The sequence below is a fragment of the Triturus cristatus genome, chromosome 2_2 (genome assembly GCF_964204655.1).
Source record: "Triturus cristatus chromosome 2_2, aTriCri1.1, whole genome shotgun sequence".
Classification (NCBI taxonomy): domain Eukaryota; kingdom Metazoa; phylum Chordata; class Amphibia; order Caudata; family Salamandridae; genus Triturus; species Triturus cristatus.
In genome coordinates this window covers 578,501,995-578,526,404 of record NC_140582.1, presented here as the reverse complement: position 1 = coordinate 578,526,404, position 24,410 = coordinate 578,501,995, and the positions used below count along the sequence as shown (strand labels likewise).

Here is a 24,410-nt window from a genome sequence, read left to right as displayed (position 1 = left end):
CATCGGTGTATCACCCTCAGACCGATGGGCTCGTGGAGCGCTATAACGGGACCCTGAAAGCCACTCTGAAAAAGATGCTGTCAGTAAACGGACGAGATTGGGACCTCCTTTTACCCCTAGCGTTATACGTCATAAGGGGACAAACCCAAAGCAGTCTTGGCTGCTCGGCGTTTGAAATGTTCTACGGATGCCAGCCTAGGTCACTTTTGGAGATGACTAAGGAAGCCTGGGAGGCGGAAAAAAGCATATTGGATTACAGTCTCTCACTCAAGAACACCCTGTGGAAACTGAGAGACCTCACACATACTAACCTCGAGAAGAATCAAATCAAACAAAAAACATATTATGATAAAGGAAAGAAATGGAGAAGACTGGAGGCGGGGGACTGGGCTTTGGTGTTGCTACCGTCCTCTACGAAACGGTTCCAGTCTGAATGGAAGGGGCCCTATAAAGTCCTTGATACTATAGGGAAAACCAGTTACCAACTACAGGTGACCCCCAGAAAAAAACAAACGTATCACATCAACCTCCTAAAAAAATGGTTGGGACCCCCACCGAAGGATGTTCAGTTGACCTTACCAACAGGCACATCCACATCCTCCACCCTCGAACAACTAGTGATCAACGAAGACCTAAAGAAGCAAGAGCAGGATACTGTACTGCACGTGTTAAAGCCGTTTGCCTCTATCTTTTCCGACATACCTGGAAAAACCACTCTTACAGAACACCGAATAGAGCACAGCCAGGAACCACAGTGAAAGGAAGGCCCTTTAGAATACCAGCAGCCAAGAGGGCAGCAGTGCAGAAAGAAGTAGAAGAAATGTTGCGGTTAGGCGTCATCCGGCCCTCCCGCAGTAACTGGTCATCCCCTATAGTTATGGTGCCCAAGCCGGACGGTAGTACCCGCTATTGCATGGATTTTTGCTCACTCAATTCTGTTTCCAGCTTTGACGCCTATCCCATACCCAGAGTGGACGAACTAATCGAAAAACTCGGAGATGCTCAATACATAAGTACACTGGACTTGACCAAGGGATATTGGCAAGTACCGCTGAGGGAGGAAGACAGAAATAAAACGGCCTTTGCCACTCCTGACGGGCTCTATGAATTCAACGTGTTGCCTTTTGGGTTGCATGGAGCCCCCGCAACGTTCCAGCGCCTTATGAATGAGGTGTTGAGAAACCATCAGAACTAAAGTTCCGCATACTTAGATGACATCATTATCTTTAGTCCCTTTAGCACCTACGGCATCTAGAAACCATCTGTGGAACGCTGCAGGCTGCCGGGTAACACATCAATTCGAAGAAATCCCGGATCGGATTCCACAAAGTAAAATACTTAGGATATGTTCTAGGGCATGGGTTAATAGAACCACAAATCGAGAAAATCAGAGCAATCTCAGAAACACCCTTTCCCACGTCCAAAAAGGAGATGAGAGCCTTCCTGGGACTCATCGGTTATTATCGCCGATTTATTCCCTCCTTTTCGGCCCTCGCAGCTCTCCTCACCCACACTCTGAGACAGGACTTTAAAGCTCACCTGTTTCATTCCCCAACCAAGGAGATGTGGGACGCCTTTACCGCCCTTAAAAAGATCATTACCACCGCCCCAGTGCTGTCCTCCCCTGACTTCAACAAGCCCTTTATTGTACATACTGATGCCTCTGATTATGGGGTGGGAGCAGTTCTGTCTCAGATAGGGTCAGACGGGATGGAACATCCTATCCTATACATTAGCAGAAAGTTGTTTCCCCGGGAGGTGAGGTACCCTACAATAGAGAAGGAGTGTCTCTCCGTGAAGTGGGCGATCGACAAGCTCCGTTATTACCTGGAGGGTCACCCGTTCACACTGTACACTGATCACGCTCCGTTGCAGTGGATGAGCAGAAACGCTTCCTTGAATCCCAGGGTAATGAGATGGTTCCTGTCGCTGCAGCCCTTCTTCTTTACTGTTTGCCATCGAAAAGGGTCTGAAAATGGGAGTGCGGACTTCCTCTCCCGCTTTCCTCTCCCCGATCGGGAGAATCCTGGGGAGGGCGTGTGTGACGAGGCGAGGCGGGTCCGAGCACCCAACAGCAGACGATCACCGATTTCTTCTCTCCCCACACAGCCACCCTTGGAGCAGGCAACCAACAGGTACTCTATACACGAGCCAGAGGCAGGAAACGAGGACTGTTTCTTTAACTGGGCCGAGTTTGATCCAGGACCCGCCCCCTTCAGTGATGTCGGCGGTCCGGAGCGAGAAATACCCCGGAAGGACCGTGAGGTGGTGTGTTCTACACCTGGAGGCGAGGAGATGGAGGACGCAGGAAAGGAGTACCCGAAGACCGAGAGACAGTGGACGAAACGGACAGGAGACGAGGACGTAGAGGACGCCGCCGCTGCAGAGCCAGGAGGCCAACGGACCGGCGAATCCCCATGCCACACTTCAAGGGAAGTGTGGCTTCAGCAGGTACGGAGTCGTGTCACAGCGTGGGTGGGAAGGAAGGGTTCAAAACCTCCCTGAAGCACCCGACCGAACAGTCCTGTAGAGCACCGCCCGTTTCCCCAGGCCCTGAGCACCACCGACACACCGTACCACCACCTGGGTAGAATATAACGAGCACCGTGTGACTCACTCCCTTCCCCTGTTGTGCACGCCTACGATCCCAAACACTGATACCACGCTGTATTCTTTTTCCCTGGCCCCCTCCCGGTACCCGAGTCACCCCTGAAAGCCGGACAAGCTGGAGCGGAGCAGGAGCAGCACGGAGAGACGAAGCCGCGCCAGCCCGGACAAGAGATCCCACGAAGCACCGCTTCCGTACTACAGGAGCAATCCGAAACCCCGACGCTCTTTGAAAGCAATAAAACCTTTTTTGAAATCAACACGTGTCCCCTTGGTTCTCTCCAACCCGCTACAACATGGAAACTTCTGATCTCCTTGCCGACGCGTCCTTCTTTGTTGATCTTCTGTTTCTGGTAACGCTCTGACACACACAGCAATTTTGATCAACTCACTCCTACGTTGCGCGACGTGCTGTTGCTGGGTAACTTTCTGTATACACAGAAGCTTTTGATCTTCTTGACGATGCGTCCTACTTTGTTGATCGTCTGTTTCCGACAACGTGCTGACGCACACAGCAATTTAGATCGACTTGCGCGTTGTTGTTTCAGTTTATCACAACACGCTGATGCGCACAGTTATTCTGATCTACTTATGCCTGATTGCACACAGCAAACTTGTTACCTGTAATTCATTTACGCTGATGTGCACAGCATTTGCATCAATTTCCTTTTGCGTGTCAGTTAATGAAAACATTTGTACCTGACTCCTTTTACTGCGCTGACACAAACAGGTTTCTTACTTACTCATTGCTTGTCAACGACGCTGACACGCACAGCTTATTTCCTCATTTGTTGGTCGTCAACGTTTCCACAACCTTATTTCACAGTCAGAACTGTGTGATGAGACTCACAACGTAGTTACAATTACTAAATAACTAAATAATTTACACTGCTTCTTTATTAATAGTTGAAGTTTATTGCTTACAAAATTCAAAACGTGCCTCCTCCACCCTTTTTTCTCTCTAACCCCGGTCATCCTCCCATACGTTAGTCAAAATGGAAAAAAGTCTTTCTTAAATATGCACGCATGTGTGGGGTATCACTAAGCGCAGAGAGAAAATCAGCGTTACTATTGCACTGTCTGGGTTCAGAGGGTCAAGAGGTGTTTGAGCATCTACCTGACTGGGGTGATAGTGAATCAGACAATCTCAATGAATCCGAGATTTACCTCAAAAATCTTGATAAGCGCTATCTTCCGAAAGTTAGCACCATCTTAGAGTGGTAGCATTTTGAAAGACATGTACAAAAGCATGAAGAATCTGTTAAGGCATATATTACTGCTCTTCGCAAGTTGGGTGCTACTTGTAAATTTGATGGCTCTCTTGAAGAGCACATTCGTGATCAGTTTATGCTAGGATGCAATATTGAGAAAATCAAAGATGAAGTTTGGCAGAAAGATGACCCAAAGCTAGATGAGGTTCCCTTTATAGCCAAAAGAACAGAACCCTCCCTCGCTTGTGTTGAGGTCATCAAAAAGGAAAATGCTGTCCTGGAGGAGAAAGTTCACTCTGTTACAAAGAACACTTACACAAAGCCTACACTAAAGCCTACCTGGAAACAGCGTGAACCCATCCTTCCCTCTTCTGCTTCCAAACTCAAAGGAAACTCCAAGATGAAGTGACATGATCGGTCATCTTGCTAATGACAAGTTGTGCCCTGCCCTCTCTTCTAAATGCCTCAATTGTGGGAAAAGTGGTCACTTAGCCAAAGCTTGTAGGGCACAAAAGAACAAGAAGGGCAGACGGGTCAAAGAGGTTTCTCTTGATGATGAAAGCTATTCTGATTATGATGAACTACACTGTGGGGAAGTCTCACTACAGAATGGCAGAAACAAGAGTAAGGGGCCTGTGAAGAGGTACAGGTGAATGATTGCAATATCAGGATGCTTTTTGACTCAGGCGCAAAGATCTCCCTCATTTCTAAAGAGTTCTTTGATGCAAAACTGCATGGGAAAGTGGAAGTCTACAAACCTGACATCAAGCCCCTAGCTTACAGTGGACAACCCATAAAATTGTTTGGCTATTTCATAGGCAACATTGAATACAGAGGAAGGCTTACTGCAGGTAAAATATATATCTCCTGCAGAGGCGATAGCATTATTAGTTGGTTTCACCAAGCTGATCTGGGTGTGCCATTGGTTTCTGGTGGGGATCCTGGCATTGTCCTCAGAGACATCTCATCACACCGACCTCTTTGAATATTGTTTCAAGTGAGCTTGATACAGGCTGTACCTTACGTGCTAAATTCAAACAAGTTTTCAGCGAGAAGTTGGGTTGCCGCTTGGGTAATACTCACAAAATTTCACTAAAACCTGATACTGTGACATGTAAAGTACGCAGTGTACCATTGGTCTTGCAGGAGTCAATGCGCTCTGAACTCGAGAAGTTGAAGAAAGAGGGTATCATTGTTGAAACTGAGGCGTGTGAATGGTTGGCTTCAGTGGTCCTTGCATGCAAGACCTCTGGAGAAGTACGTTTATGTGTGGACCTCCGTGCTCTTAACCGTGAAGTTGTTGCTGAAAGGTACCCTCTACCTAACATCACGGAGATGGTAGCTCAGCTAAGTGGTGCATGTGTTTTCTCCACTCTAGAGCTCAGGGCACCCTACCATCAAGTTAAAATTGATTAGGAGTCCATGAACCTGACTGCCTTCATAACTCCTTTTGGAACATACAAATTCACATGTCTTCCATTTGGCCTCATCCCCACAGCCTCCGCATTCCAAAGAGTCATGGAGGACGTGTTGAATGGTGTGGATGGAGTTAAAATATATCAGGACGATGTTCTGGTTCATGGCTCCTCTCAACAAGAACATGATGTGAGACTGAGGGTAGTTCTCGAGCGATTTGGAGCAAGGGGGTTGACTTAGCGTGAAAACAAATGCAAGTACAATCTCTCTGAAATCGATTACCTGGGCTACTGCTTGACGGAGGGTGGGGTTAAACCCAGGGATCGTCTGGTAAGGACCATTGAGGAACTCCCGGTTCCGCATTCCAGAGATGAGTTAGTCACTTTCTTGGGGATGGCAGAATACTACAATAAATTTGTTCCACGGTTTGCATATCGCACTTCCATGTTAAAATCTCTTTTTAAAAAAGGGGTAAGATTTTTTTGGTCTTCACAGTGTCAGTTGGAGTTCGAGGATGTCAAGAAAGCTCTTAGTTCTGCTCCCTCCCTTCAGAGCTTTGACACTTCTTCGAGCTCGATTCTGATCACTGACGCCAGTTCAAAGGGTTTAGGCGCAGTACTTAAACAAGCGAGGGACGGCAAGGAAGTCACCATTATGTTCCTCTCCAGGGCTCTCGTTGGTCCAGAACTTCAATATTCCGTAATTGAGAAGGAGGCACTGTGTATTTTCTGGGCCATCAAGAAATTGAAAAAGTTTCTCTGGGGCACTTCATTTGTCGTCCATTCAGATCACAAGCTGTTAAAGGACGTGTTCTACAAGAAAGGTCTGGACACAGTCTTCTCTAGAATATGTAAGTGGGTGATTGCCCTACAAGATTTCAATTTCTTAGTGAAGTACATACCTGGGGTAGACACTAAAGTAGCAGACTGTATATCTCGCTTGGTGCCTAAACAGGGTGAGGAAGTCCCGCTGAATCCCGAAGTCTCATGGGAAATTGATGAATTTAAAGTGTTTGCGAAATTGTGGAGGGAGTAGTTTCTGACGCAGAATGGAAGGATGCCATGAAGAGTGATGTGGAAATGCATGAAGTTTGCAGGCTGGTGTCCATGAGTTGGTCTGGCATTAAAACCCTGAGTGAAAGTGTCCGGAAGTTCTGGAATATTAGAAATGAGCTTTCGGTGAGTGAATGGTTGCTTTGAAGAGGTACTAGACTCGTTCCTCCTTCTTCAGTTAGAGCAAAAATTATCCATTTAGCTCACCAAGGACACCAGGGGATCTCCAAAACCAAGGAGAGGGTTTGTTTACACTTCTGGCGGCCTGGTATCAATATTCTTGATGCGCGAATGATAAGAGATTGTATAGAGTGCAAATCCTCTGATAAGGAGAACAAAACAAGGGTGCAACCCATGATTATACGAGAAGCACCCATAAAATGTTGGCAAGAGGTAGCCTTAGACTTCTTGGGGCCTATTTCAAGTAAAACAGGACAATCCTACGTCCTGGTTCTAATTGACATGTTCTCAGGATGGCCTGAGATCAAGGTGACGCAAAGTATAGAAACTGGAGACATTACTAAGTTTTTGTAAGATGTTTTCTGCAGGGAAGGACTTCCAGAACCCCTTTTGACGGACAATGGTGTCCAGCTTGTGTCAAAGGAGATGGGGGAGTTTTTGGCCAATAAAGGGATTAAGGACAAGCGTTGCTCTCTCTACCGTGCTGAGTGTAACGGAATGGTAGAAAGGTTCAACCGTGTGCTTAAAGAATCAATCCAGCTAGCCAAAGAGCATGGTAATGACTGGAACGCTGGACTTCTTGAGAGAGTCATGGTCTACAGGGTGACCCCTCATTCTACAACTGGGAAAATTCCCTTTGAGCTGTTTAGGGGCCACACCTCCAACACTTACATGTTTCAGTCTTGGATGAGAAGAAAAGGTGCTGAGATTGTGAATCCGGAGGAAGCCCATTGGTTGGCGCTCCAGGATCTCAAGTCTGCTAAAAGAAAAGCAAACTTTGATGCCAGCCATGCTGTTGCTCACACGAAAGTGCGTGTTGGTGACCGTGTGAAATTACGCTTGCCCCTGAAGTCTGCTGGTGTGAAGTTCTCGCCTCCTTTCAGGGTGACCAAGCTATTTCGCAATGCTGTGATGCTAGATGATGTGCACATTTGGAATTTGAGTAGGATTGCTCCCATGTCTGTAGTTGCTCCCAGATGTTCCAACAAACCCTCTGTTCAAGATGATCTGTCTACTCAACCCAAGGTTGTTGCTCCTCTGCCTAGGAGCTCCCGCACACTTAGAGCTTCTGCGACTCTAAGCAATTATGTTTTGAAGTGAATATAATTTTTATGTTCTTGTAATTCAGTAGCCTTATGATTCCTTGATAGCTTAATCATTCTCTCTTGTTTGTATTAGCATTCTCTTACTTTAGGTTGGGTGGAAGGTGTATGATATTTTCCTTATGAGTTTCTATGTATCAGCAAGCTGTCTTCTTGGGGAATACTCACTCATTGTAAATCTAGAATGTAGAGTACTTGGTACCGGTTGCCAAGTGCCAGTGCCAGTTGCTGTTGGGTGTCCTGTGGATGGGACCTTGCTGTATCTGATGCCTGAATAACAAGTTGATGCCAGAACCTCACTGTTCCTTGTACTTCTTCACAAATGGCTTGAACCCAGATCTTTGTGACTCTGGTTGAATGTTTGCACTGCTCAGCATTCTATTCATATTTTTTTCTTTTTACTAGTGTGCTTGCAGCACTTATTGTGCCACCGACTTTAGTAGCACTCTAACCATGGCTAAGACCTGTCATTGCGGAGCCTGTGTGTGCAGTTTACACTGCCACTTCAACATGGCAAGATTAACCTCTTGCCAGGTCTAAACCTTTCCTTTTTATACAAATAAGTCAACCGTATAGCAGGCCCTGTATAGCCCACAGGGCAGGGCGCAATACATTTAAAAGGCAGGCCATGTACTTTTTAAGATTTACATGTCATGGTAGTGAAAGTCTCCCAATTTCATTTTTTACTACTGCAAGGCCTATCTCTCCCATAGGTTAACATTGGGATTACCTCATTACATCTTTTAAGTGTAATTCCCAACTGTGAACAGATAGACTTTTCAAGTTTGGTATCACTGGGCTCGCAGTTTAAAATCACAATTTATGGTGAAATTTGATTTTAAGTTATAGAGTAACAAATGCAACTGTTAGAAAGTTGGCATTTACCTACTTTAGCCATTTGGTGTCTGCTGCCTGCCTCTGGTTAGTCTGGGCTGGATGACAGCTGGGCTTTGTTTCCCTCTGGACAGCCTCAGACAAAGGAAGCTTAGATGTGTCTTGATGGACCATCCTAGGGGAAGGGAGGGAGGATCTAGGCACAGCCTCACACTTACACCTGAATAGGCTGTGTCCTGTCCACACACAAAAGCCTGCATATCCCCTGTAGTGAGTCTGGATCCATAGCAGGAAGGGACCATTTCAAAGGCACAACTGGGTATAAACACCGGACCTCTGACACCATAACTTCAGTACACTTCAGGACCTGTGACCACTCTGCTGGAAAGAAGAACTGCTGTGCTGCTGAAAAGACTGCTGCCCTAATGGACTGCTGCTTTGCTGGACTCCTGCCTTGCTATGCTCTTGACTTGCTGAGATACCCTGCTGCCTGATGTTCCCCTGCCTGAGTGACAAGGATTGGATCTGCATCACTTGATTCCCTAGTGACTTGCCGGTTCTCCTCCTGTTCTATGTTTCAGGGATTTCAAAGATTTCAACCACCTGCATGTGCATCAGGACTCTACTAGCTCTGAGTCTGCCCTGTCATGTGGCTTCCTGGATCCTTGGAAATGAGGCCTATGGTGCTTTTTCATCAAGAACCCACACTTCCTTATTGGAACTGGTGCATTTTCACCTTTGCTTGAGTCAGAACCAGTGCATCCTCATTGTTGCATGGAGCAGACCCGGTGCATCGCCTCTGGAACCAGCGCATCTCCTTCAGAATCAACTCATCGCCTACTGGAGGAGCAGGAGCTGCACATTGCATTTGGAACCAGTGCTTCACACTCGAAACCTACGCATTGCTTTGCAGTTGCGTGGAGACAATCAACGCGTCTTGTCCACTGCGTGGCCTCACATCGACACATCTCCTTGGCTGCACCTCGTATCTTTGTTGACGACGGCCCATCCTGGATCAGGGTACTTGGGTTCAGCGGGCTCAAGTGGGTCCCTGTATCTGGCCCATGCTCCATTATCGTTGGCCTGAACTTTTGACTTTGCCCTGGTCTAGCGCGGCCAGATTACCCATTTAATTGGTTATTGCTTCTAAGTGCCATTTTGCATTTATTCTTTGCAAATTCCTATCTCGACTTCTACTTGTTGGATTTTTGTTGTTGTGGTCTTGTTTTATATATAAAATTATTCTCTATTATTCTAATCTGGTGTGGATTCATTTTGTGGTGTTTTCGCTGTGTTACTGTTTTTAGTGTTGCACAAATACTTTACACGTTGCCCCTTACGGGAAGCCTGACTGCTCTGTGCCGAAGTACCAGGGGGCGAGCACAGGATAATTTGGGTATGTTGTGACTTACTCTGACTAGGATTGTGGTACCTGTCTGGACTGGGTGCATACCTCTGCCAACCAGAAACCCAATTTCTAATAGCATCTAAAGATGGCCTCTGGCAATGCATGAACATCCGCCACCAGAGCGTTAATTGCCTGGGCAAACTCTGAAGCTAGGGCAATTTTTACACAGCTCCTGTGTCCATTCTACCATCTATTAAAGAGTGTAGCTTTCCTCACATGTGATTCGTACCAGTAGGTATAATTATTCAGAGCTTAGTCTCAGCCACTAATTTGACTAATAATTAAGGACAGAAACTGACTTGATGAAGGTCAGGTGGTATAAGAGTATTATCTGTCTCACATCAGGGAAAGCTCTGAGAAAATATGACCCAGGCTATCAAAATATGGGGCATATTAACAACGAGGCGATACAAAATTATCGCCGCTTTTGCGGCCGTTTTCGGCCGAAAAGCAGCGATAATTTTATCTCATTATTTACAAGGACACGCTATCGCGTGTTTCCTTGAATTAGCTCCTGTTTAGTTCACGCCTCACTTTGCATCTCTAATGAGATGCAAAGTAGGCGTTCCCTGCAAAAACTAAGGGAAAATGATCTCTAACTGCCCTACTCCGTATTTACAATACGGCCCAGGACACCCTTAGCGATGTAAAATACAGCGGTAACCACTGTTATCGCCGGTATTTTACGTCTGCTAATTTTCATGACTACCCTATCTATGACATGGGAGGTGGATTCAGTGGCTGAATCCACATCTCCCTATCATCAAGGTTTCTTCTATCGCTGTGGGAATATCGCTGGTTTACCAGCGATATTCCCGCATAACGCCACTTTTGATGTAAAATTTATCGCCCTGGAGTAACGCGTTGTTAATAACGCGTTATCCAGGCGATAAATTACAGCGATAGGCAGCGATAAATATAAAAGCGCTAAGCGCGCTTTGCGATATTTATCGCTGTCTGTTGCTGATATGCCCCTATGTTTGTTACAGAGGAAACAAAGAAACACCTGACCTATACAGAGCTACTGTTATCATTGGAGGCCTAATAGTTTTTCAAAGAAAATTTGCATTTTTAACCATGATTCATAGCATTATCACATTTTCTTGAATGACAGCATGAAATGAGTTTGTGATGATCAACACTTTTTCATAGAGTACTAAAGGCCAGATCTTTCAACATTAGAAATTGTGATTTCCAATTTACGATTCATACCGCATCTCAATTTAGAAATCACAATTCCTCATGTACGGCAGTTTTATTTTTAAAATACAGATTCCTAGTGGGCTGCAAATCAACTTACTCAGGAATATTAATGAGGTAGGTTGCCATTTGCAACCAACCCACTAGTAATCACAGCCATCACAGGGACGGTGGCCTTCTGGGGTGAGCAGACCACCATGACTGTGATTGCTTTTTAATAAAGTAATTTTTTTTTAATACAGCCCATTTTCCTTAAAGGAAAATGGGATACGTTTCAAGAAAGAAGATAACATGTTTTAGTTTCATTTTTAAAGAGTAGGTAGTGGTGAGTTGGACCACTACCCATTCTTAAAAAAATATTTTGTTTAACATTCTCAAAGGGGAAGGGGTAATTTGTGAATGGGTTACCATTAATTTTGAATTGGTTGTAAATTATTATTATTTTGCGACTGGAATTAAATGGCAAAAATGAATACATATCACTTCGATTTAGAATTTAGAAGGGATGCCCTAAAGATGCCCCTTCCAAATAACAAATCAATATTGGGTCACAAATGCAAACTGTAATTCGGTAACAAGTTACCAAATCACAAGTTGCCTTTTGTAAATGAAAATGGGTTTGTTTGTGACCTCAAAAAGGCTTCACTTTAGCAGCCATGGTTGGCAAGCTGCAAAGGCTTGCATTAAACAAAGGGCCTGCAGGGAACAACTGAGTGCCATTTTTTCGGCTGTGTGTCTAATCCAGTGCTTTAACAATTACTGCAAGTGCAATAAAATTAAATGTAAAATATAATACTAAACCTTACAATTGAGAGAGATCCTTCAAATCTTGCAGTAAGGATGGTGAAAATATTTCTATGCTGTTGTCAGCCAAATCTCTGTGAAAAAAGGACCAAAAAAGTAACGATCGCAAAATTATACAAGTAATATCAATTGGTAAACATTTGTGATTTCTACTGGGAGACTGTGCCATTGTAGTTGTGTAGCATCAGCATAATTGGCAAATCAATGATATCGTTCAACATACTCCAACTAAATTAGAGGAGAACAAAGCACCGAAAATCTACATATACATGTTATTCATGCTCAGTGCGACAAGCTGTGTTTTCATTATTGTACAATATTTTGGATGACACAGGAGAATGACAAGCGGAAATCATGAGGACCTTTTCTAGTAAAAATGGTAGAAACAGTCGTATACAATCAAATCACAACATACAGATGAGTAAATGAAAGAAGAAAAGAGATATAGATTTCGCAGGTGTATGCTATGTGTGCAAAATGTGTGCCATATGTGTGCTTTATGCACGTCAGTTGTGCATGTGTTGAAAATAGTGGGTATATCCAGTGCAGAGAAGTGGCCAACGGCATGCAATGTAAATTTGCTTTACACCGACAGAGCAAACCAACAAAAGGAATTAACAAACAATCAGGGAAGCAGGCGCTACACTCAACCTAACACTTAGGGCTTCATTACGATGTCTGTTGGATCACGACCGACAGGTCATCGGTTGCGGTCTGAGCGACATCTGGTGCTGCAGTCCGAATGCCACATTATGATGTGCGGCGGTTGGAGTCGGCGGGCGGACAGACCGACAAAACCTCCGACAGGCTCACGGAGCCCATCCAACCATCGGTTGGAATGTAATAACCTACAATAGGGCGGTGTCTGTTCAGGCACTGTTGAAGAGATTACGATGTCCCTTTCAGACAGCCTTTCAATGCCTGTCAAAAATGGACTTTGGGGTCCCCTAGCAGGGCCCCTGTCCCTCCGCTGCCTCCGCTATGAGGCCTGGGAGGCACCTGTTTCACCCCCCAGCATCCATAACCCATGTGCCTGGCACCACATGGCGCCTGGCACACGGTGCATGGATGTTTCAAAACATCCATTTTTCCAGTGCGGCTTGTGCTGCTGCCCTTTTCCGGCAATGGAAAAATGGGTAATTGCATCCAAATTTGTCGGATGAAACGATATCGGTTGGACGTACGTCCGACCAGCATCGTAATAAGGCCCTCTGTATAAATGTTTATGGACCTGAGCGAGTTGTGTAGAGAGCAGGATGAACTGTATCAATCAATTCAGTATTTAAAAGATGCGCATATAAAGTGGTGGCATGCATGAAAGAATATTCTGATGGAAAAAAATAAACTTCGAAAGATGTGAAGATACCATACGTTTCCTTTCCTTACGCATTCTATGCATTGTGAATATTTTGGTAAAATAGATGTAATCCTCCATTCTACATCAATGCAATACATCTATGTGCACACCTTATGCAACGCTTACATACATGTTCTCTGGTCCAATAACCTCCTTGTTCCACATCCTTCCTATTCAGTCCTTCAATCATCAAGGTGCTGCTATTCTATTGCAGTGTATTCATCTCCCACTCTAAACTCTTCCATCTACCCTCTCCTCCCTAGTACCTATCCACAATGCATAAAATCAACAGTTATCATATTGGTGTTCAAGAAATCGATGCCTGATCTCTCTTCCTCTCCTAAGTATCGCTCAGCCTCCCAACTCTCCTTCATCCCTAAATGCTTGAGTGTCTGTTGTTCAATCAAGACATCCTCAGCACTTTACAATTGGGTTTGCTTTTTGTCGCCTGCATGTCACAGAGGCTACCCTCGTACATGTGTTCAGCTTTCTTGTTTCCTTCTTCTCCATGACAGCTCCGCATCATTCATCTTGGGTGACCACCCCTACCGTTTACTTCCTCTTGCCTCTCCAGGTATCTCAAGCACAGTGCTGGACTCCTTATTCCCTAATGTTAGAGCTGCTCCTTTGAAGTCTTATTGTGCTGCTCACATTCCCAGCAAATGGGCGCACACCCAGGCCTGATCTTAAGACCATTCCTTTTCTTGGCATGTTTTGTGGACATCTCCTCCTTTTGCTTGTCCAGTGACCTCCATACTGATGGCATTCTGACAGTGGTACTGGAACAATGTTTAGAATGGGGGTGTTGACCCGTAACCTCACCTTACTAAAGGTATAGAGGATATGTACTTACTACCATTCCTATGTGATTTTATTGTTTTCCGTTTGTATCTCTTCCTTGAGTGACTTTACAACTTGTACATTTGCAATTTGTTCTTGTTTATATCTCCTCCTTGAGTGACTTTACAACTTGTACATTTGCAATTTTTTTTTATGTTTGTATCTCGTATGTAACTCATGTAATCCAAAGTGCTTATGTAATGCAACCGGTTTTTCCCAGCCCCCTGCCCCCCCTTCCCTCTCCTGGGGACTTGTTTCTTCCTTATTGAACTTTTACAACTCTAACTTCTGTAACCATGTGCCCTTTTCCAAAGCACTCCTTCTCCCCTTGTTGGGGAAGGATCCAGCATTTATACCCTGGAGTCTCAGAGACCCCTCTGAGAGAGTCCACAGCATCAATGGGAGCCACAAAGCGAAGGTGTGGGAATGGCGCCCCTTGCCAAAGCACTCCCTCTCCTCTTGTTGGGGAGGGATCCAGTATGTATGCCCTGGAGTCTCAGTGACCCCTCTGAGAGAGTTCACAGCGTAAAGGGAGCCACACAAAATGGAGGTAAGGGAATTACACCATTTCCACTGGGATCACAGCACACCGGACGTTGGACACTGTTTCTCCTTGTCTCCTGGTTGTTTTTCTTTCACCCTCCCCCATCCCTTTCCCTCTTTCATTCTTTGTCTACCTCCCCTGCTCCTATCCCTCTCCCCTGAATCTCTCACCTTATCTGCTTTTTCCCTTACGTATATGGTTTTAACACATGTAACTACGCTCCAGCAACTTGTAACTATGAAGGTCCCGTCATTTTCCATTCTTCATCTGAACTATCTAAAGTTTTGTGGGGGTTCTGCAGCACATCCAGCAACTCTCATTCCAGCACCATGCAGACTGATGTTCTCCTTCCTATGCCTCAACATTTTCATTCAAACTCAAGTTTCTTACAGGATTGTATGTATGAGGTATTGGAAGGCCCACCGTGCCTAATGCTAAGCTGAAATCATATGCTTCTCTGCATCCTCAGCCAGGGCCATATGCAAACAAGGAAACGTGGATTGCAGGTGGCCCCTCAGATTCTGCCTACTGCATTAATGATACCTATGCCCCCGCCTGCTGTCTCTTAGCCAATCAGAAAACACTTCTGAAACTCACCACCATGATCTTCAAAACATACACAGCCAAGACCTACCCCAGAACCACTCTTTAGACCTTCCTTCCTCAATACTGCATTCATTTAACCTCAATCACATGTTTGTTCATAAAGGACCCTTCTCCTCATTCAGGTTCAAGTCCTATGAACTACAAGTACACTTCCAGAAAATTCTGGTACAAGTCCTCCCTACCTGTCAGCAAGTCTACCCTCAGTGTCCGTTTCCCTAGCCTTCTGATCTACCTCTGCTGACCGCCCCAGGAGTGAAGGACATCTCCCTGACTGCTGCCCCTGGTTCAGGATCTCTGTATTCCCCTGCCAATGTTTGCCCTGTTTCTTGCAAATCATCTGCAAAACTACTGTATGCTTCCACTCGAATGCTCATGCCATTATGCACCGCCTTAGTGTCAGGGCCCTTGTTGGAAGGACACTGCAGCCTGCACCACCCATTGCTCCTCCAGTGCTGCCAATTAAAGTACCAATGCAAAAACAACAGTTGATGGACAGAATGCAGAACAATGTCATACAGTCACCCCAGTACAGAGATCTGGGCCTAAATCCATCGTTTTTTTGCTCACCATGCCATTCCAGTTTGAACCCAGCCATATGCAAATCAGTCTTGACCCTGTACCTCATGGGAACAGTCCAGCCCGAACTGCCAAGCCAGGTCCTCCCTGGACTGGAAACAAGCATCCGAGGACCGGTTTCGGGGTTTCACCCCTCTTCAGCCAGGATAGCTTGATTCCAGTGGCATGGAGAGCACGGGACCCACGTCTGGGCACACCCGTCCCACTCAAGGTGACAAATGCAAAAACAACAGTTGATGCCACTGGACTCAAGCTATCCTGGCTGAAGCGGGGTGAAACCCCAAAACCGTTCCTAGGATGCTTATTTCCGGTCCAGGGAGGACCTGCCTTGGCAGTTCGGGCTGGACTGTTCCCATGAGGTACAGGGTCAAGACTCTCCATGCCACTGGAATCAAGCTATCCTGGCCAAAAAGGGGTGAAACCCCAAAACCGGTCCTAGGATTCTTGTTTCCAGTCCAGGGGGGACCTGGCTTGGCAGTTCGGGCTGGACTGTTCCCATGAGGCACAGGGTCAAGACTGATTTGCATATGGCTGGGTTCAAACTGGAATGGCATGGTGAGCAAAAAAAGGATGGATTTAGGCCCGGATCTCTGTCTTGGGGTGAATGTATGACATTGTTCTACATTCTGTCCATCAACTGTTGTTTTGGCATTTGTCACCCCGAGTGGGACGGGTATGCCCAGACGTGGGTCCCGTACTCTCCATGCCACTGGAATCAAGCTATCCTGGCTAAAGAGGGGTGAAACCCCAAAACTGTTCCTAGGATGCTTATTTCCAGTCCAGGGAGGACCTGCCTTGGCAGTTCGGGCTGGACTGTTCCCATGAGGCACAGGGTCAAGACTGATTTGCATATGGCTGGTTCAAACTGGAATGTCATGGTGAGCAAAAAAACAATGAATTTAGGCCCAGATCTCTGTACTGGGGTGAATGTATGACATTGTTCTGCATTCTGTCCATCATCTGTTGTTTTGGCATTTGTCACCCCGAGTGGGGCGGGTATGCCCAGACGTGGGTCCCGTGCTTCCATGCTACTGGAATCAAGCTATCCTTACTGAAGAGGGGTGAAACCCCGAAACCAGTCCTAGGATGCTTGTTTCCGGTCCAGGGAGGACATGGCTTGGCAGTTCGGGCTGGACTGTTCCCGTGAGGCACAGGGTCAAGACTGATTTGCATATGGCTGGGTTCAAACTGGAATGGCATGGTGACCAAAAAAACGATGATTGAGGCGCAGATCTCTGTACTGGGGTGAATGTATGACATTGTTCTGCATTCTGTCCATATTTGTCACCCCGAGTGGGACGGGTATGCCCAGAGGTGGGTCCCGTGCTCTCTATGCCATGCCACTGGAATCAAGCTATCCTGGCTGAAGAGGGATGAAACCCCAAAACGGGTCCTAGGATGCATGTTTCCGGTCCAGGGAGGACCTGGCTTGGCAGTTCGGGCTGGACTGTTCCCATGAGGCAAACGGTCAAGACTGATTTGCATATGGCTGGGTTCAAACTGGAATGGCATGGTGAGCAAACAAACAATGGATTTAGGACCAGATCTCTGTACTGAGGTGAATGTATGACATTGTTCTGCATTCTGTCCATCAACTGTTGTTTTTGAATTTGTCACCCCGAGTGGGACGGGTATGCCCAGACGTAGTTCCCGTGCTCTCCATGCCACTGGAATCAAGTTATCCTGGCTGAAGAGGGGTGAAACCCGAAACCGGTCATAGGATGCTTGTGGCCGGTCCAGGGAGGACCTGGCTTGGCAGTTCGGGCTGGACTGTTCCCATGAGGCACAGGGTCAAGACTGATGTGAATATGGCTGGGTTCAAACTGGAATGGCATGGTGAGCAAAAAAACAATGGATTTAGGCCCAGATCTCTGTACTGGGGTGAACGAATGATATTGTTCTGTATTCTGTCCTTCAACTGTTGTTTTTGCATTTGTCACCCCGAGTGGGACGGTAATGCCCAGACGTGGGTCCTGTGCACTCCATGCCACTGGAATCAAGCTATCCTGGCTGAAGAGGGTCTAAACCCCGAAACCGGTCCTAGGATGCTTGTTTCCGGTCCAGGGAGGACCTGGCTTGGCAGTTCGGGCTGGACTGTTTCCATGAGGCACAGGGTCAAGACTGATTTGCATATGGCTGGGTTCAAACTGGAACGGCATGGTGAGCAAATAAAAGATGGATTTAGGCCCAGATCTCTGTACTGAGGTGAATGTATGACATTGTTCTGCATTCTGTCCATCATCTGTTGTTTTTGTATTTGCCACCCCGAGTGGGACGGGTATGCCCAGAAGTTGGTCCCGTGCTCTCCATTCTACTGGAATCAAGCTATCCTGGCTGAAGAGGGGTGAAACCCCGAAACCGGTCCTAGGATGCTTGTGTCCGGTCCAGGGAGGACCTGGCTTGGCAGTTCGGGCTGGACTGTTCCCATGAGGCACAGGGTCAAGACTGATTTGCATATGGCGGGGGTCAAACTGGAATGTCATGGTGAGAACAAAAACGATGGCTTTAGGCCCAGATCTCTGTACTGGGGTGAATGTATGACATTGTTCTGCATTCTGTCCATCAACTGTTGTTTTTGAATTTGTCACCCCGAGTGGGACGGGTATGCCCAGATGTGGGTCCCGTGCTCTCCATGCCACTGGAATCAAGCTCTCCTGGCTGAAGAGGGGTGAAACCCCGAAACCGGTCCTAGGATGCTTGTTTCCAGTCCAGGGAGGACCTGGTTTGGCAGTTCGGGCTGGACTGTTCCCATGAGGCACAGGGTCAAGACTGATTTGCATATGGCTGAGTTCCAACTGAAATGGCATGGTGAGCAAAAAAACGATGGAATTAGGCCCAGATCTCTGTACTGGGGTGAATGTATGACGTTCTTCTGCATTCTGTCCATCAACTGTTGTTATTGCGTTTGCCAATTAAAGTACCAACACAACTGCTGAGCATCACACTCCTGCAAGTGTTACAATTCAGGCTATTCCAGGCCACCAAAAGCTGTAATAATGGCACGAGCAGCAGGTATTATTAATTGTTTTTTTTGATAAACAAGTTTTTATTGTTTTGAGCAAGTATCCGTACAAAAGAAGAAAGAAGATCAGCCAGAGCACGGAACACAATAAATCATGAACATTTACAGGGGCATAACATCCCACAATTACCTGCCCAGTTGGCCGTACACCAGCACAGAAGCAGAGACAAAGTGTGGCATTCATTCCATGGTACCCAACCATTTCCCCCACACCGTACGATATTTCCTGGGACATCCTCTTGCGACATACAGGGTTTTTTCTTGGGCCGTGCACCAGTCCACCCCCCCACGCCATCTCTCCGGGTCAGGTGGTTCAGGGCATTTGCACAACACCGCGATATCATGCTTAGCTACGACCATGGCCGTGTTAAGAAAGATCTTTTCGTTCCTGGTCCCATCCAGACCGTCCGTGATCCTTAGTAAGGAATGACGCGGGTCATGGGGAACTGTCCAGCCCAATACCTCCGTGATCTCCTCCCCTATGGATCCCCAGAAGCGCCCAGGCGAGGGCACGACCAGACCATGTGGAAGATATCAGCTGGCACGTAGCCATACCTAGCACAGGACGCATTTGGGCACAGGCCCGCGCGATGGATGCGTGAGGGCGTGAGGTAGGCGGCGTGCAGGAAGTAGAGTTGGATCAACCTAAGCTTGGCGGACGCTGTGATCGTCTTCGGGGCCATAAGAGCGTCACACCAATCAGCCTCATCAAGAGGGCCCACCCACTCCACCCATTGATCCCGCAACCTGTCCAGCGAAGTGGGAGGGTTATTGACGAGAGTGCGATAGATTCGGGAGATGCCTCCTCTGCCCAAGTCACCCAACATGGTTTGCGCCTCAGGAGGGCTGTACCCCGGAAGGCTGGTCCCCTCGGGGAGATGCGTGTGGAGGGCGTGCCACAGCTGCAGGTATTTATAGAATTGGGATGGGTGAAGGGAGTAGCGGGTCTGGAGCTCCCGAAATGAAGGCAGATGGCCATTGGCCCAGACATTCCCAAGCTGTGAGACTCCGATAAGGTCCCATGAGTTAAACCCCCGTAATCCACTAAACTCGCGGAGCCAGGTGCCCTGCCAGAGGGGTGTGCACTGGGTCAGCCTACGTGTCCAGCGAGTGTGGCGTAGGGCTGCCCACCAGGCCAGCAACACAGTACGCGTCACTTCGGGCAACTGAGACGGAATGGGTCCCCCGTACATCATGGATTGAATTCTGGGGAGGCCCAGCTCACTCAACTCAAGCCGATATGCCGGATCGGCCCAGCCCCCAGTAAACCAATCGTGGATGACAAGAAGACGCGTTGCCAAATAGTACAAGTACAGATGTGTCATCCCCCATCAAAGGAGGGGATCCGGCAGGTGGTCAGGGCTAAACGCGCTCGCCCCCCACTCCAAAGGAATTTAGTTGCGAGGCTGTCCAGCTCCCTGAACCAGGTTCTGGGGAAGCAGAAAGGGGTGTTTTGAAGGACGTAAAGGAATCTGGGGAGGATCATCATCTTGAACAGAGCAACCCTCCCCAGGGGATTCAGGGGAAGCGTCTCCTATTTTTAGAGATCCTCCTTAGCCCTCGTTACCTATGGAGCTACATTGAGATACCAGCTCAGCTCGGGAAGAAGGGTGACCTAGATCCCCAGATATTTGACCGAGTGATGCCGGAGCGGAATGGTGGACTGCCAATCATAGCAGTCCCTGGCTAAGTGTACTTGGACCAGTACCGACTTCCCAGGGTTCAGCCGGAGACCGGATGTTTGCTCAAAGGATTGCAAGATTCGAAGGCACCGGAGACCGCAGGCTTGGCCAGAAAGACCAGGACATCGTCAGCGTACAGGGCTATCTTGTCCGCTTCTGTGTGGGGCCATTCCCAGCCGCTGACACAGTCATCAGCCTGCACCCGCGAGGCCACAGGTTCCATCGCCAGAGCGAAGAGCAGGGGCAATAGAGGGCAGCCCTGCCTTGTCCCCCTGGCAATAGGGAAGGCCTTGGATAGCACCCCGTTAACCAACACGCGCGCTCGGGGATGGGCGTAAAGAACACGGACCAGACTCCTAAAGTGGGGTCCAAACCCCATCTCAACCAGCACTTCCATTAGGTATGCCCAGTCCACCGAGTCAAAGGCCTTTCCAAAGTCAATGAAAAGGAGGGCCAGGTAGGGAGTAAGGAGGTGCCGGTGGGCCAGGGCCAGCTGTAGCCTCCGAAGACAGTGTCTGGTCCCGCGCAGGGGCATAAAGCCAAATTGGTCAGGGTGCACCAGTAGGGATAGATAGGGTTTCAGTCGCTGAGCGAGTATGGCAGCGTATAGCTTAATCTCCGTGTTGATAAGGGAGATGGGGCGATAGTCCACACAGTGGCGGGAGGGCGGCTAGGACTTCGGGAGGACCACGATGGTGGCGATGTCCGTCTCAGGGGGGAAGAAACCTTTCTCTAGAGCCTCACCAAAGAGGTCGGCCATGCGGGGTGCAAGAGTCTCACGATACAGCGCGTAATATTCTTGCGGATGGCCGTCTGGGCCCGGGGTCTTACCCGACGAGACTAGGGAGATGGCTGCGTCAATCTCCTCCAGAGAAATGGGGCGATCCAGATCCTTCTGAGCGAGGAGAGTCAGCCGAGGGAGACACACCTGGCCTTGCCCGAGGAAGGCTGCGAGGGATATGCCAGGGGTCCGCATCGTGTAAGGCCACTGGTAATAGCGGGCAAAGTTGAGGCCCATCGCCAGCGGATCGCTGTGCACTACGCCCTCATCATCTACCACCCCTGGGATGATGCGGTTGGCTCTAGGATATGTACCCAGGCGGTGCAGGATCGTGCCGTTTTTGTCCCCCCAGCCATATATTCGTGCCACTGACGATCTCCAAAGGAGCTTAGCAGCATCTAGAGATAACTGACGGATCTCGGCTCGAAGGTGGGCAAGTTGGCGGGCCTGGGCCGCGTCATCGGATAGGGAAGGGGATTGCTCTAAGCGAAGTGCCTGCGCCTCCCTCGAGGTAATCTCCTGCAGCTGTGCCTGTCTCTGACTCCGAAACTGACCCCGTGCAACATCCCGAATGGTCGCCTTCCCCGCCTCCCATAAGGTACCCGGAGAGGCCACCGAGCTCTCGTTGATGAGAAAGTACTGTTTGAGTTCCCTCCCCTCCACCTTTTTAAATTCCCTGTCTTGGAGGAACCAAGCGTTCAGTCTCCACGTTTGGCAGGAGGAGGGGGGGAAGCCCCTGTGCTAAGAAGCACCGGGGAGTGATCAGAGATCCCTCTAGGAAGGATCCGGACATCTACGATCCCGGAGCAGTCAACTGATGGGACAAAAATCGCATCTATACGGGCCTGTGTATGGTGCGCTGCTGAGGTGTGGGTGAACTGGGCATCACAGGGGTGCCAGACGCGCCACGCATCGCATACGCTAAGGACTCGGACCAACTCCGTAGCTGCTTCGCCTGCGCCAGTCTAGTGGAGGAGGGAGGACCCGCCACATCAACAGCCGGGAACAAGACCGCATTGAAGTCACCCCCAATGACAGTGGGTCCCAGGGGCAAGTCATTCAGAAGAGCCACGGTGTGTTTAAGAGTAGCTATCAGCAGTGAGGGGGGAGAGTAGATAGACATAAGGTTGAGGGGAGAGCCGGCCAGCAAGCCACAAAGCACCACTGATGTGCCCTGAGGATCATGAAAGACTTGTGTAAGTACACATGGCAGAGTACGTTTGAGGAGAATGGCCACCCCTCGGGAACCTCTGGAGAAGCCGGAGTGCCATACTCTATCATATCCGTAGCGCGCCAAGAAGGGACAAGAGTTCCCATCAGGTGCGTTTCTTGGAGCAAGAGGACGTCCACGTTAAGGCGCTGTGCAAAGCGCAAAACTGCTGTGCGCTTAACCTGGTCCAACAGACCATTTACATTCACGATAAGACGTGTAGAGACACCCTAGGAATTTTTGGGTCAGTCATGGCTGGTGAGGCGTGGATCCGTGTCTAGCACCTCTATTAGGATGTGGGAGCGTGTGTGGGAACCTGCGTCCGCATGGGTGAATAGTTGCAGGAAAGTCGCACCCGACCCCTAATGGGTCTGTGCGAAGTGATCCATGGCAGCTGGAATGAGAAAACAACACAAACAACAACAGCAGAACAAAAACCCCATACCAAACATTCCTCCCTCCCCCCTCCCTACACTTCTGGAACGGAAGTATCTGTTGAGCCCCCATTGTAACAATACCAAACAAAAACCCTCGGGTTGGTTGCGTGGAGGACCCCTCCATATAGACGGATAAGCCGTGAGTCGGCTAGTGGATCTAAAAGGTGAGCGTGAAAGTCTGTCAATATTTATTTTTTATTATTTATTTTGTGATTTATAGAGCGCCTGGTGACCCGTAGGCATCCCCGCGCTATTAACCTGTAGCGATCCAGAAGGTGGAAAGGGAGTGTATTATTTGGGGAACAGGAAAGTTTTGAGTTTTTTACGGAAGTAAGTCAAGATCTTCATCAGGAGAGAGTCCCGCCCCTGGACCAAGAAGCAGCAGGCCTAGCACAGTGTAATCTCATAGCGTGGGAGTGCGGGAGAGGTCCGAGTCAATCCCAGGGGATCCTTCCCGGGCCGGCAGTGAGGACGTCCCCGACCGCTCGGCGACGGATCGATGCCTGGTGCGACGTGGAGAGCCCGAGTGGCTGGAGGAGTCATGGGGTCCACGGGTTGCCGTGCCCGGGGACCCGGATACTGCCACCCGGGATCGGCGCCCACGGCCCTGTGGAATGAGAGCCCGCGGGGCCCGGAGAAGGGTCCCGCCTCTGGCGGAGGGGACGCGCTTCCGTCAGCCATGTCCATGCTGCCTGGGGCGTATCGAAGAATTGGGTTTTATTTTGAAAGATGACTCGGAGGCACACGGGGAACTGAAGCTGGTACTGGAGGCCCAATGCACGCAGTTTCTTTTTAACATCCATATAGGAGCGACGTAGATCTTGAACTTCCCTGGTGTAGTCCGGGAACACCATAACAGTATGGATCTGAAACCTAAGAGGACCGTGGACCCACGCCGCCTGCAGAATGGCATCCCGATCTTTAAAATTGAGGACTTTCAGTATGATGGGGCGAGCGGGAGCTCCCAGGGGCGGCCTGGGGGCGAGGGAACGGTGGGCTCTCTCAACCACAAACCAGGGGGAGAGGGCGTCCCGGGGCATCCATGATGTAAACCAGTCTTCAACGAAGGCAGCCACCTGATTCGATTCGACCCCCTCGGGTAATCCCACCAGGCGGAGATTGTTGTGGAGGGCGCGATTTTCCGGGTCTTTGGCGCGCCGGTGGAGTTCCTTGGTATGGGTGCAGAGGCGCGCCACCTGTTCCTTCAATTGCGAGATGTCGTCCTCTGCTGTGGATATGCGGGATTTGGCCTCCGTGAGTCGTCCAGTGGCGTTGCGGAGATCTTGTCGGAGGAGGGAGAAATCCACCTTAGTTTCTCCAATCTTCCCCTCGACGGACGCTTGTGAGGCGCTGATGGCCTGAAGAATCATGTTCAGGTCCTTGTTGGGGGGCGGGGAGGGAGCCCCAATCGCTCCCCTGGGAGAGCCGGGTCGGAGGTGGTGAACCGGTCCATCTTCGTCTGATTGGGGGCCGGCGTGAGGCCCCTGTCCGTCCCATTGCCACCAGGTACTCCCACCGCTGCCAGGAGTCCGGGGACCAG

The 24,410-nt window shown here is 48.7% G+C and overlaps 1 protein-coding gene across 1 annotated transcript in view; it reads right to left on the bottom strand.

Annotated features, from left to right (window-relative positions):
- The window catches only part of RXFP1 (relaxin family peptide receptor 1), a 1,268,256-nt gene that overhangs the window by 154,573 nt on the left and 1,089,273 nt on the right, over nt 1-24,410 (bottom strand). The window contains exon 12 of the mRNA XM_085641728.1: nt 11,818-11,889. Within this exon, the coding sequence (XP_085497854.1) occupies nt 11,818-11,889 (72 nt within the window). The remainder of the gene's footprint in view (nt 1-11,817; nt 11,890-24,410) is intronic.